The sequence below is a fragment of the Columba livia genome, chromosome 1 (genome assembly GCF_036013475.1).
Source record: "Columba livia isolate bColLiv1 breed racing homer chromosome 1, bColLiv1.pat.W.v2, whole genome shotgun sequence".
Taxonomy (NCBI): domain Eukaryota; kingdom Metazoa; phylum Chordata; class Aves; order Columbiformes; family Columbidae; genus Columba; species Columba livia.
In genome coordinates, this window is record NC_088602.1 from 197,567,398 (window position 1) to 197,581,115 (window position 13,718).

General features: G+C 43.3%; 1 protein-coding gene and 1 long non-coding RNA gene across 4 annotated transcripts in view; one reads left to right on the forward strand and one right to left on the reverse strand.

The window, feature by feature from the left end:
• Positions 1-13,718, reverse strand: part of LHFPL3 (LHFPL tetraspan subfamily member 3) — a 250,195-nt gene that overhangs the window by 34,454 nt on the left and 202,023 nt on the right. Inside the window, exon 3 of one of the 3 annotated variants that reach the window (XM_065049085.1) lies at positions 2,930-2,957. The exons of 1 other annotated variant lie outside the window; for it this stretch is intronic. In XM_065049085.1, the coding sequence (XP_064905157.1) occupies positions 2,941-2,957 (17 nt within the window). In that variant the 3' untranslated portion in view covers positions 2,930-2,940. Of the gene's footprint in view, positions 1-2,909; positions 2,958-13,718 lie in introns of all 3 variants that reach the window. One more of the 3 variants, XM_065049084.1, reaches the window with a different exon arrangement.
• LOC135578233 (uncharacterized) lies at positions 5,650-12,256 on the forward strand. The gene is made up of 2 exons (XR_010469622.1): positions 5,650-9,926; positions 11,358-12,256. It is a non-coding gene; the product is annotated as an uncharacterized LOC135578233 (long non-coding RNA).

Consider the following 13,718-nt stretch of genomic DNA (forward strand, 5'->3'; position numbering starts at 1 on the left):
CCATTTATATGTGCACGCAATTTAGAACAGTGATTAAATTTCGTGGCTGAGGCTGTTAGCATCATTTAAAAGAACAGAATCATACAAAAATACAGCAGGGGAGGACTTCGGGGGGTCACACAGACCACTCCTTGTCCCACGATAGGCTAATTGCACCAGTGCCATTTCTGATGTGTTTGTATAATTTGTCTCTAAGGCTCCCCAGCACTGCAAGTTCACAATACCCTTAAGGAATGGTTTCCTCTGTTTCACTCTCTTTACTGCTAAAAAGGCTGTGGGATTTTAGTTCATTATTGGGAATATTTCTTTCTGGGATTTAAAATATGGCATAGGGGCACTGAAAACCAAAAATACTCACTTTAATTTATGGACTGCTCCCTCCCACTTGTGAAATAAGAGAACTGAGTTGGAGACAGCCCTGCCAGGTAAGAGAAATCAATGGGGAAACCAGGCTTCTTCCAGCAGCAGCAGGCTGACACAGAGACCAGAGATGGCTGAGTAAGGAGATCAGTGAGAAACACCCAGATGACACAAATGAATAGGCAGAAACGTTGCATGGCTCAGCAGCTCTCTGCCAGATACGGGTGTCTGAGAGATGGCTGGTTGCAGCGGTCCTGTAATGGGGGTCAGAGAGTTGAGAAGAGGGAGGCAGCAACCAGGGGAATTAGCCCAATTCAGGGAATCTGAACTTCGGACTAAGAGTAGGTTAGAGGAAGAAAATGGGAGGAAAAACGCTTAATTGGGTACTTTGGGAGGATGGACTATTTCTTGGCACAGTGGCACAGTGCAGCAAGACTCAAAGGCACGTTCAGGATCCTGAAGTGGTACTAGAGACAGATCTGCGAGTTGTTTCCTATAGAAAATAAACTGTGGGATATTCGTTTAGCACATGCGGCAACTGTGGGTAGCTGTTGGCTGTCGTTTTGTTTTGCTGTGCAAGATGGGAGGAGGTGGGAGGTTATGGGGTGGCCCAGCTCTGCGTGTGTGTCACGTCTCCAGCTTCCCCGAGGAGGCACATTTCTTGAGGAGCGAAGGGGCCGAGCTGAAGAAGGAGCACAGTGGCCTTTTGGCAGGCAGGAAGAGAGATCTATGGAGCTCCTGCCTCAGGGCCTCAGTTGAGTTTCAGAGGCTCTGACTGCTGATGGGAACTCACCAAGGAGGAGGAGGCAGGGAAATCACAAACCTGTTATTGATTCAGTTTCGTTTCTGCAACCCATCCCCAGCTCTAACCCCATTTGAAAATACAGCTTCCAGGCTTGTTTTGCAATTATTTCAAAAAACAGTCCTAACTCTGTAGAGTCTTCGTTTGCCAGCCCTATTTTTCCCTAGCTTTGAGTTCACCACTGATGTTAATTAGGACTTCCTTAGCCTTGTTAGCCTGGTGTTTTCCTTTGTTACTGAGAAGAGCGAAGGTGACCTTGCTTGCCAGGTGGATTTTCTCATCTCTGACAGTCTAATAATTGATGTCTTAGGAACAGAGGTAGGGATCTTACATGGGAAACTTGAGAAGAGCTATAAAAACATCACATAGACAGCTGTCAGTGCCAGCTGGCAGAACTTCAATAATTCAAAAGTAGATATGTTTCTGATAAGTCATCCTATTCTCACACAACACATGCTGTAACTCCACACATAGTACGCATATTGTGTGAAACTGAGGGAAATTATATTTTTGTTGCATGATAAGAAAATACGACAAATACCTACATGTGTAGCTCAGTTGCAATTGGGTGAGCTGGGTATACTGAAAGTATGAACCAGAATTTGATAATTTTCATTTTATTATCCAGAACAGGGGAACAGTGACCAGTGCACTGAACTCTGGTGATCTGGTTTCAAATGATAGCTTACAGCACCACAAAAGCTATTTGGGTGGCTTCACTCTTCTTCCCACTTGTACAGTCATGAAATTGTAGAATCATTGACAACTGTAAGACAAGGAAAGGACTTCTAGAGTTCATGTAGTCCAATCCCCTGCTTAAAGCAGGTCCAACTAGAGCAGGTTGCTCAGGGTCATGTCCAGTCAACTTCTGAGTATCCCCAAGGATGGAGATGACACTATATCGCTGGGCAACCTGGCCAATACTTGACCATCCTCATGGCAAAAAAACACAGTGCACTTAAAACATGAGTGGCAATCGCAGGTGAACGGAAACCCAGGCAGGGAATAACTGAGTTCTGCCTCTCAATACCAGGCAGCACCAGAAGACCTCTGTGGCCAAGCATGTTTCAAGATGCTGTGATTCATCTCACCTTCATAAGCATTACATAGACTAAGATCAAAAGAAGTATATAAACACATGAGAACGTCATATTTGCCCATAGTAGTATTTTTTTTTTATCAGAGTACTGTGAAAACATAACATTTTTAATTCCTGTGTGGCATCTATCACACAAAGTAAGAGTCTGACAACAGAAGAGTCGTCATGAAGCATTCACATTGCAAAGGCACAGATGTGGGTAGCAGAGCTACACGCAGCTGCACTAGTACAGGGCTTGATTTCTAGAAGAGGCAAACTGGGAGCTGCTTCTTTCCACCGACAAGTACAGAAGTGTCGATACCATTTCTGACCCATTCAAATGGCACACTTCAACATTTCTACAGCGGATTTCTAAACAGCCATATCCAATGCAGCCCTGATCCTTGCAGGTACTTTTGAATGTTACTTGACAACAACACACAGCTTGCAGATTTGCCACGAGCTGCTGCCACAAGCTACTGAAAAAGGCGGCTTATTATACAAACCCAAAGCTGGGAATATAAATATCAAACAAAACGCTTACATGTTGCTGAACATGCTGCCTAATGTCAGAAACACGAGACAACACCAGAAAGCCATGCAATGTATTTTGGCAGAAGCGCGCAAACATTTCACAGCTTGTCCCCTGGATGCCATGCTCACACTTACATTAGACTGTGTCATACTACCTTAACTTGTTTTAAGCATTTCCATCATCTGTGAAGTAGGGAGGGAAAAACAGAATGGTTAAGGTATAATCAAATGAGATCTTGTACATTGTAATATAATTTGTAAACAATCTTATTACTGGCTGTAGTGTGGAGAGTGTGAATGGTTCAGGCTTCTGTCTCAATTTATCCAGACAGGGAGCTTTCTGAAAGCCAGATGAGCAATTCAATGGGATAGTAAGGAGGGAGATGAAAAAACTAGGATTAACAAAGGAGAAATAGTGACAGAACATAAATAAACACATAAAAAAGACAAGAATTTTTGTTTCTTACTGCATTTTTTTGCTGTCATGACAGAATCAAAACTCCAAGTATCATCTTTTGATCAGAGGCAATTTTAAACACTACGTTAATCTGGCTGCTTAAAATATATTTGAATAAAGATGCGAAATTATAAAACAAACATAAATCAGAACAATTAATTAGATCAAACATAAAACTATATCAGTTATCATCTCAATAAGTACAGATCTACAGAAGTCTTTCTTCTAGATGAGACATTATAGTAATAAAATAGAAAATAATGAATCTAGATCTTGTTGATACATTGCTCATAATTTTTATTATACCTTCAAAATAATAGGTACTATTTGAAAGACCTAGCCTACCAAACCCTTATGTGCACAAACTCTCTTCATAGCTTAGATTTTAAGAGCACCATGCATTGTGCTTTTATTTATGCACCCACAGAATCTTGGTGAGATCCTGCACCCACAATGTCCCGAGAAAGCCCAGGGGAACCTGAACATATTTTGGACCTCAAAAGACTGTATCTTCAGTCACCTGCTTGTACAGTTTATTAAGAATTCACAGTACTTTGCTAAGTGTACAAACCTGTTGTGTCTGATGAGGACAGATACTAAAAGTCATCTTCAGCTGAAGGATTTGTATCAAGAAAAAATGTGTACTTGCACATCTATATATTGTACTGCTGAACAGCTAAAAGTCTGTAACAAGCATGGAAGAAACAAGGGTCTCTCCTGAGGGAGTGGTAGAATAATCAATTGGCCTAAACTTCTGCTGCTCGAGAGGAATGTCCAAGGAGATGCTAAAATAGATAGAATTGGAGACACTATCCTAAAGGAATCATTTCTTAACCAAGAAAATAGACCAAAGGTTCCACTATTGCTTGAAAACTGTTTTGAAAAGAATTTAAGAACTTCAAAATGGATTTGACATATAAATTGCAAATAGCCAAAACCCCATCATAATTATATTTTCTAGCTGGGTCTAATGCAGAAGAACTGTAAAATACATCAGAGAAATTAGCACAGTAGCTGGAAATACTTAAATGCATTGATTAAATGACTGGCATAGCCCTGGTGAAAATAATCAATATAACTTTTCTAAAGATTCAGAGTAGGCAGTAGAAAAAACCCCCATGTTTATCTGTGTATGTGTGTATATAGATATATATTTTCCCCGCCCCCCCCGCCCCAAGAATTTGCAGGATTTCTGTCTTTCTTGGAAGTTGTGATTGTATACTGGTACTGGAGTGCCTCCACTGGCTTGCCACCTACCATTATTCAGTGAAACATGGAACAGACAGAGGTGCTGAAGGATACACACACTAATTGAGTACTGAGACACAAAGCAAAGCAGCTGTCTCACACATAAATCTGGAAAAACATGAGGTAAAATACCTTACCAAACAAGTGATATCAACAGCACTTTACTTTTTTCTCCATTTTATTTTGTTGCTTCTGTGTTGCAAGACCTAGCGATCAGGAATTCATAGCGACGTAATGGTGCTTGGCTCCCTGCCTCCCTCCGGCACATCCCGGTTAAGCGGAACCGATGCTGTTTCATGCAGATTAGGTGGCAGTTGTTACGATTCAGCCACATTGCAGCAGCTGGATACACTTGGGAACTATGCTGGGAAAACGGAGACCCCACTCAAGCACTGATGCAGGCTCCCACCCTCCCCATGCTCTGTCTTTCCCCAGACACATGAGCTTTCCCCAGGATCACCCGAGGATGTCCCCACCTGTCCTGTCCCCCAGGACATGCTGGCTGTGCAGCCACCAAGGGACATAGGACATGCAGTCCCATCCTGGGAATGCTGTGGAGAAGACCCAGGAGACCTTAAGTGCTTACTGCCAATCCCATGGGCCTTGGTTTAGGCTTGCCATCCCTGTGGAGATGAAGGCTTAGTTATCACCCAGCAAAAACATCCATAACTAGAGCCAATCTCACCACCAACTTTCCTGGGGGATCTGCACAGGTTTATTGCCCTGGGCAACATCTCCTCTCCACAGGGGACTCTTATGCCACCTTCTTAGGTCAAGGACTGTTTCCTCTCCATATCTACAGAAGTATCATGTAGCCACAGTAGGAATAATTTTTGGCCCTTAACTGATTAATAAACAATGTTTTCCTTTGGTCAGAGGTAAAACTCTTGTCCTTGTTGGAGTTCCTCTTTGGTATCATTCATTGAGGGACGTACGTTTCACTGAGCCTTACTTTCTGCATCAGTCTGTACCCCAAAATACACATACAATATAGGTTTCTAAGCAAGTCAAGTGTATACAGCTGGTGACTGTCTCCTGAACAACTCCAGTCATGGGAATGACCCAGCACTTGGTGGTGAACTGAGAAGGTCAATGCCCAACCCCTTTTTTTAGGCAAACCATGATAATAAGCATGAGATACTGGCAGGCCTGTGGCCATCTGGGGATATGCCCACATCCAGATTTCAGTTGGGATCAGGAGAACATTTCTGATGTGAATTTCCCATTTACTGTGCTGGTTCCAGCTGATAATGGACAACCGCAGGGCTAAGCAGGAGCTTGGCTGGAATCACATCAACCTCTCCACCACGCCGCTGGCACAGACATAGGATTTGGAGAACAAGCTGTTTCACCCCCCAGCACCTCTCCTACTGCTAACGTAGACATTGCTTGAGTGAATCCTGCTGACTTGATTGATCCTGTATAATCAATGCGATTGTTTGTACGAGCGAAGTTGATAGATCTGTCCCTAAGTGGCATTTACTCCACCATATCATTTGGCATACAAATCAGCAGATCAGGGCAGTGGTAACTGTTTTGTTACCACTCTGAATTTAGGAAAAAATCTATTAAAGTCACTGGAGAAGGTCCATATTTACAGTAGAATAACTGATGTTAGCACTTGCCTGGTTTTATTTAGATGTGTAGAGCAACCTTGCTCTGGAGGTAGTTTAAAGAAATATTTCTGCCTTTTGGAGTTTTTGAATTTAGGGCTATTGGAAGAAGTAATCTAGTTTTTTATGATTTCTTTCTTCCAAAATATTATATCCATGTGATAATTATGCATTTGGTTACATAGTTGTAAATCTGCATACTGCTATTTGTACTCAGTGACAAAATATACTTTTAGCTTTTTTAATGGTTACAGTAAAATTCTCCATAATTTATACCACAAGTAGCAATTTTCACCTAGAAATATTGATGACATCTTCCCTGTGGAAATGAACAGGTTTTAATACAATAATAAAACATGCCCTGTCTTCTTAGTTAGTCTCCATTGATTAAACATGCAGGTTATTTACAAAAAGCCTAACGCAATGGAAAGGAAGAATAACCAATGCAATGGCTGTATCGCCAGGTTCACATGCAATTCATCTTTGCTAAGCTAGCTGAGCCTTTATAATCTCAGGCATTTATGAAATAATAGGGAGAAAGCTTTAGGTTAAGCATATTAAGTATATAAAGTCTTTGTTTAATTTGTTTCTTAAGATGAAATTCTCCTGTTCTTGAGGGAAAAGGAAGCACTTGCTCAGTTAAAGCCATAGACATAGAATCATAGAATAGTTCGTGTGGGAAAGGACGAGAATCGTAGAGTCAGAGAATAGTTCGGGTTGGAAGGGACCTTCAAAGCTTATCTAGTCCAACCCCCCTGCAATGAACAGAGACACCTTCAATTACTTCAGGTTGCTCAGAGTCCCGTCCAGCCTGGCCTTGAATGTCTCCAGGGATGGGGCATCTACCACCTCTCTGGGCAACCTGGGCCAGTGTTTCACCACCCTCATTGTAAAAAATGTCTTCCTTATGACCAGCCTGAATCTCCCCTCTTTTAATTTAAAATCATCACCCCTTGTCCTGTTGTAACAGGCCCTTCTAAGAAGTCTGTCTCCATCTTTGTTATAGGTCCCTTTTAGGTACTGAAAGGCCACAATGAGGTCTTCCTGGAGCCTTCTCTTTTCCAGGCTGAACAACACCAACTCCTCATTTTGTCCTCATAAGGGGATCTGTTCCAGCCCTCTGATCATTTTGGTGTCCCTCCTCTGGCCCCTCTCCAACAGGTCCATGTCTTTCCTGTACTGAGGTCTCCAGAGATGGACTCAGCACTGCAGGTGGGGTCTCACCAGAGTGGAGCAATGGGGCAGAATCACCTCCCTGACCTGCTGGCCATGCTCCTTGTGATGCATTCCAGGATACAATTGTCCTTCTGGGCTGCAAGTGCGCATTGACGGCTCATGTCCAATCTCTCATTCGCCAGCACCCCCAAGTCCTTCTCCGCAGAGCTGCTCTCAATTCCTTCATACCCCAGCCTGTACTGTTACCGGGGGTTGCCCCAACCCAGTTGCAGGACCTTGTACTTGGCCTTGTTGAACCTCATGACACTCGCATGGGTGCAGTTCTCGAGCTTATCCAGGTCCCTCTGGATGGCATCCCATCCCTCAGGCCTGTCAACTGCACCACTTCAGCTTGGTGTCATCTGCAAACTTGCTGAGGGTGCACTTGATCCTAATGTCTGCGTCATTGATGAAGATATTAAACATCACTAGTTCCAGTACAGTTGCCTGCGGGACACCACTTGTTACCGGTGTCCATCCAGACATTACGCCATTGATAGCTATTCTCTGGGTGTGACCATCCAGCCAGTTCCTCATCCACTGAACAGTCCACCCAATAAAGTTCATATCTCTCCAATTTACAGAGAACGACGGTGAGGGGGAGATGTCTAAGGCTTTACAGAAGTCCAGATAGAAAACATCCATATCCTTCCTTTGTCTGCTGATGTAGTTGCTCCATTGTAGAAGGTCACTAGGTTGGTCAGGCAGGATTTGCCCTTGGTGACACTGTGCTGGCTGTCTCATATCACCTCCCTGTCCTCAATGTGCCTTATCACAGCCTCTAGGAGGATCTGTTCCATGATCTTCCCAGGCACAGAGGGGAGGCTGACAGGTTGGTAGTTCCCGGGCTCCTCCTTTCTACTTCTTTAAAAAGTGAGTGTGATGTTTCCCTTTTTCCAGTCACAAGGGACTTAACCTGACTACTACAACTTCTCAAATATCATGGAGAGTGGAGAGATCCTCACTTACGGTGGGAGGGACCTTGCTCCTCCAGTCCCTGTCCCGCAGCTCATTTTTCACTCAAGAAGTATGGGAAGAGAGCTTGCCTGTGAAGACTGAGGCAAACAAGTTGTTGAGTACCTCAGCCTTCTTGCAGTAGGATGTAAGAAGCCCTGTCAGACCACTAATCAAAACAATCTTTATGATGCTGAAATTCTGTAGTTTATGGTTAAACATCACAGTCCAGTAACCAGTATCATCCTCACATGCCCTGTTTTACGCATTACGGCAATTAGTGAAGCATATAGTATATATTTAGACCAAGGCTTTTTGTCAGGAGCAGGTGATGTAGTGACTCAGCAAGGCATCATCAGAAGGTATTTGCTAGTGCTAAGGCTTTGAACACCTCTGTGGGGGCTAGACCTGCCAGACTAATACAAGGGGCTATTTTTGTAACATCCAGAAAGCTTCTGCTGTACATCAAACTGTGCTAGCTGCTTATTTTAGATTACGGTAATTCACACATTTGTCTTGAACAATACAGTCTTTAGCACTTTTTGTATGTACCTCTCCTAAAATGAAACTTTCCTGTGAAGCATTTTGTAGAAGGGCTTCCAAACTGAGATCATCAGAGACATTTTCATCAGGCGCTTCAGATGTACCAGCGAATTAACAGCCCACGTACCAAAGGTAAGTAACATCCATGGCGATGAGCTACCTGGCTCTCGGGGAGTACTCTGAGGGCATGATTGGGGACAACACAGACACCTGGATTCATCTTCTGCTTTTTTCTGCTGCGTTGGGGTTCAGCCCTGGGCAGTGCTACAGGCTACACTCTTAAACTGATCCCAAAAGAAGCTCAAATCATATGGCATTGGGATGAGGCCCTTCACCCACAATAGAGCAATACTACTTGTTCATATTAGACCAGCAGCTGTATTTTTATGCTCCATCACTTCTTTTCTTGATAACTATTGATAACCCATTTTTAATTTCCATAAGCACCTTCCCTTTAAATTCAGCTTTCATATTGCGGCCATTGTATATATATATGTGCTGTAATCTCAGAAAATGAAACCTTGCCTCCTTTTCCTTTATTACTTCCCTCCATCTCCGGCGAAACGTGTCCTTCCTCACTCTCACCTGCTCCCCAGCACCTCTCCAATCAAGCCCAGCACCCCTCTCTCTCTGTTTCCACACATCAATGGAAGCATTTTCCTCTCATCTCTTCCTCCGTCACCTCCTCCACAGTGGGAAACTAGTCTTTTATGGTGTTCATTGTCATTCCCGGCAATGGAAATCTCACCCTCCTTTCCATACATTCAGTTGTTCGAAAATAACTCTTGAAAATAACTTCCCTGAAACCCACGACTTTTCCTGTGGTTTTTGATGTTGGATCACATGAATGTGACATGGACAGCCTGATGCCAGCAGAGGGGCTGGGCTTTTCATTCTCCTGGCTGCTGTTAAATCTGCCCATTGTGCTTGGAGGGTTAGTCTGAGCCTGAGAGCTGAGCATTTCACCCTGACTTGTGTCTCCTTCTGTGTCCTTGAGCTGATGGGGCAGATCCTGACTGCAAATATGTGAAGCAGTAGAAGATACCTGTGAGATTCCAGCTGTGTCCCCAAGGTCAGAATCAAGGACAATCAAGAGATAGTGGAAATTACCACCAAAGCCAGGTAATTTCACCAAAGATGTCATCATTAACACTTGGCTTTCAGAATGTGCTCTTCATGTGTGTAAACCTCAGAATGATATTGTCAAGGAGGTGACTGTTATTAACCCTAATGGCACAGTTAAGTGACTTGGAAAAGGTTGCACTGGAGCCACCGAAGGCACTGAAATAGAAGTGGGCTTTTCTGAGTCATGGTTTATCTCCCAGCCCCACACCACAAGAGCTGCCCTCCCCTTCTTGTATTCCCTGTTGTCTTTCTGTGGTCCCACATCAGCTGCATATCCTTGCTTACCAAGCACTTACCATAGCACCATAATTGACACATGCTCCCAGGTCTTGCTTGGAAAAATGTAGCTGCGTCTGTATTTTTCTAAATGGAGGCGGATTAATAGTGTGCTTAAAAGCTTTGCTGGATGGAGATCCACACTCTAGAGCCAGACCTACCTTCATTGCTGGAGCCTGCAGGCAGGAGGAGAAGGCATTTTTCTCCTCCTCACATGCCGGCTGCGACTGGGGTGGGCAAGAGAAGCAGAGGGAGCACTGACTTGGTTTCTGCCTCGGAACAGGCAATGCACTGCTGTCGGCAAAGCAGGAGCTGGAGCATGAGGCTCTGAGTACCTGCCTGGATCTGGAGCAGCCTAGTAGCAAGGCTGAGCTGAGAAGTGTACCACGTCTTAGTAGCTCTGTTTTTTAATAAAAGCATTTGGAGAAAGGTTTCCCTACTGACTTTGGAAAAAAGAAACACCAAAAAAGCCAATAACATTTTTATGCAGGGAGCTATTAATAGTAGTGGTAATATTAGTTGTATACTAGGATAACTAGCAATAATAATAATAATAATAGCCTGCATAAAAACATTGTTGGGTTTTTAGTAGGAAGTGGGTATTAGTAATAATACTTTCATTTAAGTAGTTCTTTTATGTGAAAAAATTGTTAGGTATGGTATCTAAATTGTACAATGCAGGGCTGCTGGAACCTCTATTACATAAGCTATTAAACATCCTTCAAACTATGGAATAAAGGCACCATATTGTGCCTGTTATTATAAGAACACAGCATTTAACACACTATTGAAAAGAAAAACTGTACTTCTCAAATATTCTTGACTGAAGGTTATTTCCATTTTCTTCTCAGAGAAGCAACAAAGTTTGTACTCAATCTATTTAATCACACCTTCAGTTTTCATCCCTCTACATTATAATTGTCAATGTATGATTTTTAAAAGGTCTGTTCCCAAAGTTCTTTCCCTCACCAAAAGGTTTGTTTCTGCTTCTGAGGTGTGTGTGTTAGATACTAAACTCATCTGCGGTATTAAGGACAAAGATCTCTTTGCTGAATCACCACAGCCAAGGGGAATTTCAATATTTATCTCTACAGCAGCTGGGTGAGGTCCCTCTTAGTTTCTTTTCCTTTTAGGTTGCTGCTTTTGTTTCAGGTCTCCCTGGACTGCCAGCGTCATTCACGGCAGCATGAGCAGAGGGTTTTCACCACAGCAGCTGTTACAATCATTGATTTTTTTGTTCAGCAGCAGAACCAGAATAAAAAGGAAGATTTCTATCAAGCTTCTGAAATGCAATCCTGAAAAATTTAATTTCAGATCAGCAAAATACACTATTTGAAGGACATGGTATAAAAGCAGGGGGAAAAAGCCTGGAATCATGAAGTGGAAGAGTCAGGTATGGCAGCTATTCTTCCCTGACCTGGTACTCAACGGAAAAAGATATTCAGTGAGGTTAAAACCACAATCTGCTACACGCAGGGATTTGAGACAAAGCCCTTCTTTTACTGGAGTTCTTTAGCTTCAGCCAGAGGTCACCTGGAATAAGATGTTCTCCAGCTCTCCTGGGGTGGCTATTTTACTTTTCATTGCAACTGTACAAATACTCAGCAGTCAAGAGGGAAAATCACATGTTCGAGTGATTCTGCAGCGTAGGGGTTAGACTAGATGACCTTTAAAGGTCTCTTCCAACCCAAACTGTTCTATGATTCTATGGTTGAGACACAGCACCACTGGGTTTTAGTTTGATGGCAATGAACATTGAAGCCATTTACACCAAATTAAACCATATTGAAAGAAGAGATTTCTGAAACATTCCCTGAAAATTCTTGGCCGTGTGCTGGATGAGCAGTGGCTGCCCTGAAGGAGGGCAGTGGCGGCCTCACGTCCTGCACCATCAACCGTACACCTGGGAGAGAAGGGAGAAACTACCACTGAGGTCCAAACTGTTTAGCAGATAAAACTATTGCTGAATTTGACTCAAATTCATAAAGAATTGTTATGACCCCAAACGGTATTTTTTGATGAATAAAAGAATGAAAATCGTTGCTGCTAAATGCTGCTCACGACCTCTGAACATCAATCATGCACATGGAAACCACCACTTTCTGTGACAGCCCATGCCTGTGAGCTCCCCCTGCACACACAGGGTGGCTGCTGGTGAATCCTTCAGCTCCGCAGTCAACACAATATCACGCTCTCAGCTGCCTCCCTGAGATCTCCCCACCACTCTGCGAGCCAGCACCGACCTGACAGATCTGCACAGGGATGCTGCTTCACTAATCTCTCTGTTTTAGGTTAGAATTCCCAAGCCTGTATCAGCTCTCCTGTACATGTTATTATTTTTGTATATCTAAAACTTCTTTAGATATGGGTCAGACTCCTTCCATAGCAGAGTAGTCTTTTCAGCAAGTGTGGTGGTTGATTTACAGTTTGTACTTTGTACACTTTCTGTAGTGGAGCATAAAATTGAAAAGTTTATGTCAAATTCATTCATACATGGACACATTCAAGACCAAATTAATTTTAAAGCACTTACAGGGTATATAATGTTTCTATGTCATGCTTTACAAATCTATAAAGCAATTTATAACATAAAGTCTACTTCAGCAGAGAGCTGCAGTAGAACAGATAGCTGAATGATTTCAATCTAAAATATCCCACTGCTACACTCCCCAGATATCTGCAATTCAGATCTGAGAGGAATTATGAGTAATCGGATTCTAAAGCAAAATTATTATACAAGGAGAGGCTCTCAGCACAATGCCTTCTTTCAAAACAGGGCTGTTCCAGGACAAATTAAGTTTTGCAGCCATCAGTATGCAGCACATGAGATAAGGGGTCAGATTTGGATCTCAGACTAGTATAAATCAGGAATCACAGTTACGCAGGACCAGAATAAACTCATTTAGATGAACAGTGGAAAAATGCCACGTGTAACTGTAATACTAAGGCCATTGTAATTAATGTCAAGAGAGTTTCCGTCTCATGAGAACAGATGTCTTCCACCTGACATTACTGCTGTGGTCCTTCTCCTTGGGATGGCATGGCCAATGGAAGGCACCTCTGCACAGGGCAAGTGTGGGTCCCCTGGAGGCACATCCAGCACTTCACATTTCGGAGAGCCACCGGCTTCCTTCTGCTTTCTTCAGCAGGAGCTGTGAGCTGCCAGCACTGCTCAGCACCGGCCTCTTGCTGCACAGCGCCTGGGGACCCAGAAACCATCTGGACCATCTCTCTTTGGTCACAGCCAAGCTCCTTCTCCACTTGTGATCATATCACGCCTACAAATTCCCCTACGCTGAGCACTTGTCATTAGCAAATGTGTCAGGCAATCATCAAAAATGTTCAAAGAGAAGTGATGACCCAAATTCAGCCCAGGGATGAGCACGTACAGCTCCCCTGAGACTGCAGTCTGGTGCGACAGGAACGGGTGCCGAGTCTAAGGAGCTGCCAAATGGCTGTTGTGTCACAGCAATTCCTGCTCCCTCCTGGCACCTTTGTGTCTGCATTTTTTTC